Raw genomic sequence first — 4,095 nt, forward strand, 5'->3', positions numbered from 1 at the left:
GTGGATCATTCCCTGTGCCCAGGGCTGTTGTTTTTATGTTCCCTGTCCCTTTTGCAGGTCGATCGCATCGCTGCCTCCAGAGACTGAGCACCAGCACCGCCCCCGGAGCCTGGAGGAGCAGGAGCCAGGGGTGAGAGGGGACAGCCAGACCCTGCCGGGGGTGACAGCATCTCCAGGGTGACACTGGCCCTGGGGTGACACTGGCCCTGGGGTGACACTGGCCCTGGGGTGACACCATTCCAGGGTGATGCCATCCCTGAGGTGACACCAGCCCAAGGGTGACAGTGGCACTGAGGTGACACCAGCCCAAGGGTGACAGTGGCACAGCTCAGAGGGAACCCTGACAGGCACATGGACACTGCTGTAACCACCCCAAATAAACTCCAAGCCCTTCTCTGTTGGTTCAGCTCAGAATTATTGCAGAGGATGGCACTGAACTCCTTTAGCTCCTGCTGGGGTTTGTGCAGCAGGGCCAGGAGCACTGGAGGAGCCCAGCACTGCAGGGAAAGCTTTCCAGAGAAATTATAACCCAGATTATATTGTTATATTATATTGTATAAATATATTGTATTTATACAACAGCAACACCCAAAGCTCCCCCTGCCTGCTCTAGAGAACACTTTTAAAGAGCCAGGAATCTGCCAACAGGAATTAATCCTGTTTTATTTTGTCAAAAAGCCCCCAGAATTATCCAGAGGAACCAGGGACAAAATTGTGCTGAACACTTTTCCTGGGGTTTGGGGTTGTTTTAGCCCCTGAAAGCAGAGGGTGTCACACAAAGCCTCAGCTCACCCATTGGCACAGTCAGGAATTAAAACTGCATTTCTCTGCATGCCCCTGCATTATCTGGGTCAATGCAAATTTCCTCAGTTCCAGAAAAGCATTTTGTAGGATTTTCCTGCAGCTGCAGGGAGCAAGCAGGGCTTTGCTGTGGCTGAGGGGAGCTGCTGCCTCAGGACACAAAAAAACCTCTGCCAACAACTCCCCTTTCACCCTCGCAGGTTATTTGCCTCCACCTCCTTCTTTAAGGAAAAACCAGCCACTGTCTGCATCCAGGGTGATTTATTTTGCAGCTCATGATATTTTTACAAGTTTCTGATTATTATTTTATAGCTGTTTCTGAAATAAAAAGATGCTCTCCAGCACAGGGAGGAGCTCTGAGCCCCCCTGGCATTTCCACCAGCCCCACACAAACCTTTATTTATCACTCAGACCCGGCTTGTTCTGCCGAATTTAGGGGGAAAAAAGCAATTTCCTTCCCTGCCGAGTGAGGAGCTGCTCATTTTTGCCAGGGCTGGTGGGGAAGGAGCAGGATTCACCTGCAGGGAGAGCCAGGGCTGGACCGGTGTCACCTCCTCAGGGACACAAAACCAGAATAAACCACGAGTAAAGCTGCCAGGGCTCCCCAGCCCAGCCCATCCCATCCCAGTGCCCCCAGTTCCCCACCCCACAGAGGAGCTGCTCCCACAGCTCTGAGCCACCCCAAACCCTCCCAGTGCCCCCAGTGCCACGAGGAGCCCAAACTGGGATCCTAAACTGGGAGCCCAAACTGGGAGCCCAAACTGGGAGCCCAAACTGGGAACTCAAACTGGGAGCCCAAACTGGGAGCCAGCCCTGCTCCCCTGGGGCTCCCAGTTTAGGAAGGGGCACTTTAGGCTCTGTCACATCCCAAAGAAAATGGATTTTGTGGCAGGAATGCTCTGGGCTGTTGGGAAGAAAAGCACCAGGTTTGAGTTCCCCAGGATAACCAAAAACCAGTTTGGGGGAATTTGTTGTCCAGGATTTCCTTTGCCTTGGCAGGAATTGCTCAGAGCCCAGCAGAGGTTTGTGAAGTTATTTAATAATAACATCAAGGTGAACGAGAGTAATGACTGAATTTAACAAATGACACATGCAACAAACAGAGGGAGGAAAACATCTCTGGCTGAAGTGACACCACAGGGTCCAAGGTGGAAACAGGACCCTCCTGCTCCTCCCCTGTCCCAATTTGTCACCCTGAATTTGTCACCCCGAATTTGTCACCCCCAATTTGTCACCCCCAATTTGTCACCCCCAAAAGTTGCCCTGGGAGCCAGAGGAGCCCCTTCCCCAGAATAAAAAGTGCCAGAAGTGGCTGCAGAGAGCAGAATTCACCCAGCTGAGCTCAGAGCTCAGCCAGCAGCACTCAGTGACACCAGGAAAGGGAAATAAAATAAAATAAAATAAATCAGAATCTGAACCTTGGGCAGAGGGAGCAGAGCTCACCCAGCTGAGCTCACCTGGGGACAGCTCCAGCTCAGCCAGCAGCACCCAGTGACACCAGGGAAATAAAATAAAATAAAATAAATCAGAATATGAACCTCAGGCAGAGGGAGCAGAGCTCACCCAGCTGAGCTCAGAGCTCAGAGCTCAGCCAGCAGCACTCAGTGACACCAGACAAGGGAAATAAAATAAAATAAAGCAGAATCTGAACCTCAGGCAGAGGCTCAGCCCCTGGAGCACCCACAGGGTTTGGGATGACTGAGAGACCAGGGGAGGAAGCAAAGAGCAGAGGCAGCAGCTGATGTTTGTCCAGTGGTACCTGGACTGCTCAGCTCCTTTTGCAGGAACATTTCATTAAAGGTTGGCTGCTGTGGCCAGGAAAGGTTCAGAGAGGCTACAAAAGGCACCACGGAGCACTGGGGGCTGCTCCAGCTAATTCCACCTCATTAACATGGCATTAATTGTCAGAGGGAGCTGCTTTGGATTGAGGACCAAGCTCTCCCTCTCAGTGGATTTCCACTGAGTTCCCAAATTAATCTTTGGGGTCCAGCACAAAGGGAGAGGGAATTTTGAAGGCACTTGAGGCACTTTTGGAGCCACTGCTGCAGCCAGGTTTAGGCTCAGGATGGTTGGGGTGGGAAGGGACCTCAAATCCCATCCCTCTGTCCCAGGCTGCTCCTTGGGCACCCCCAGGGAATTCCATCCTCTGGGAATTCCATCCCATCGTGGGATCCCTTCCCAAACACAAACCAGACCCAAAATCCACCAGCAGCATCAGGAAGGCTCAGCAAAGCCAATCCTCTGCTCAGCTGGGCTCTTCTCAGGAGCTGCAGCCACATCCACAGGCAAAAAAAACCCCACTGCAGCTGCAGTTAATTAATTAATCCCAATTAATGCCATGGAAAGCAGGTGCTCGTCACTACAGGAAATATTTGTACATTTCTAAAAGAAAAAAAAAAGCAATACAACCATAAAGAAAATAATACAACAAGCACAGCTTGATACCATAACATGCCATGAAATGTCATTGGCTTTATAATAATTTACTACAACTTGAAAAATGTTCTTTTATCCACAAGGGATAGGAAATGCTTCCATCTAACATATGGTAAGCATGCAGCAACAATATGTACAACAACAACAAAAAATTTGGAGCTTGTTTTTTATTCTTCAGCTGGGTGATTACAAAGGGAGCATTTGGAAATCCTGATTTTTCCAGGCTTTGTTTGGCATCTTTAAATCTGCAGGGTTTGTTCTTTTGGGGTTTTTGCTTTATTTTGGGGAGAGTGACAATTTCTGTGTTCGTCTGCAGAGACATCGTGGGGAATACACTGCTTTTAATTATCCCCCAGAATTAAGGTTATTGGTTAATGAACTAATTAACCAATTTGTTGGCTGACACTGAAAATGATAAAATTCTCAATGCTGTATCATTGAAAATCAATTTCTTTCCCAAACATTTTTGGGATGCTGAGGATCTGCTGGGGCCACAGGTCCTGTGTTACACCACTCCCAGTTTTCACATCTTCCATCGTGAAACCAAAGCACAGCAAAGGAAACAACACCAAAACAAACCAAAAGACACCAAAAGACACCAAAACAAACCAAAACAAACCAAAACAACACCAAATCAAACCAAATCACACCAAAACAAACCAAAACAAACAAAAACACACCAAAACAAACCAAAACAACACCAAATCACACCAAAACACACCAAAACAACACCAAAACAAACAAAAACACACCAAAACAAACCAAAACAACACCAAATCACACCAAAACACACCAAAACAACACCAAAACAAACCAAAACAAACCAAATTACACCAAAACACACCAAATCACACCAAA

The 4,095-nt window shown here is 48.3% G+C and overlaps 1 protein-coding gene across 1 annotated transcript in view; it reads left to right on the forward strand.

The window, feature by feature from the left end:
• The window catches only part of GFPT1 (glutamine--fructose-6-phosphate transaminase 1), a 22,693-nt gene extending 22,279 nt beyond the window's left edge, over positions 1-414 (forward strand). Inside the window, exon 18 of the mRNA XM_033519405.1 lies at positions 58-414. Within this exon, the coding sequence (XP_033375296.1) occupies positions 58-87 (30 nt within the window). The 3' untranslated portion in view covers positions 88-414. The remainder of the gene's footprint in view (positions 1-57) is intronic.
• Positions 415-4,095: the final 3,681 nt, after the last annotated feature.

Source organism: Parus major, chromosome 22, assembly GCF_001522545.3.
Source record: "Parus major isolate Abel chromosome 22, Parus_major1.1, whole genome shotgun sequence".
Taxonomy (NCBI): domain Eukaryota; kingdom Metazoa; phylum Chordata; class Aves; order Passeriformes; family Paridae; genus Parus; species Parus major.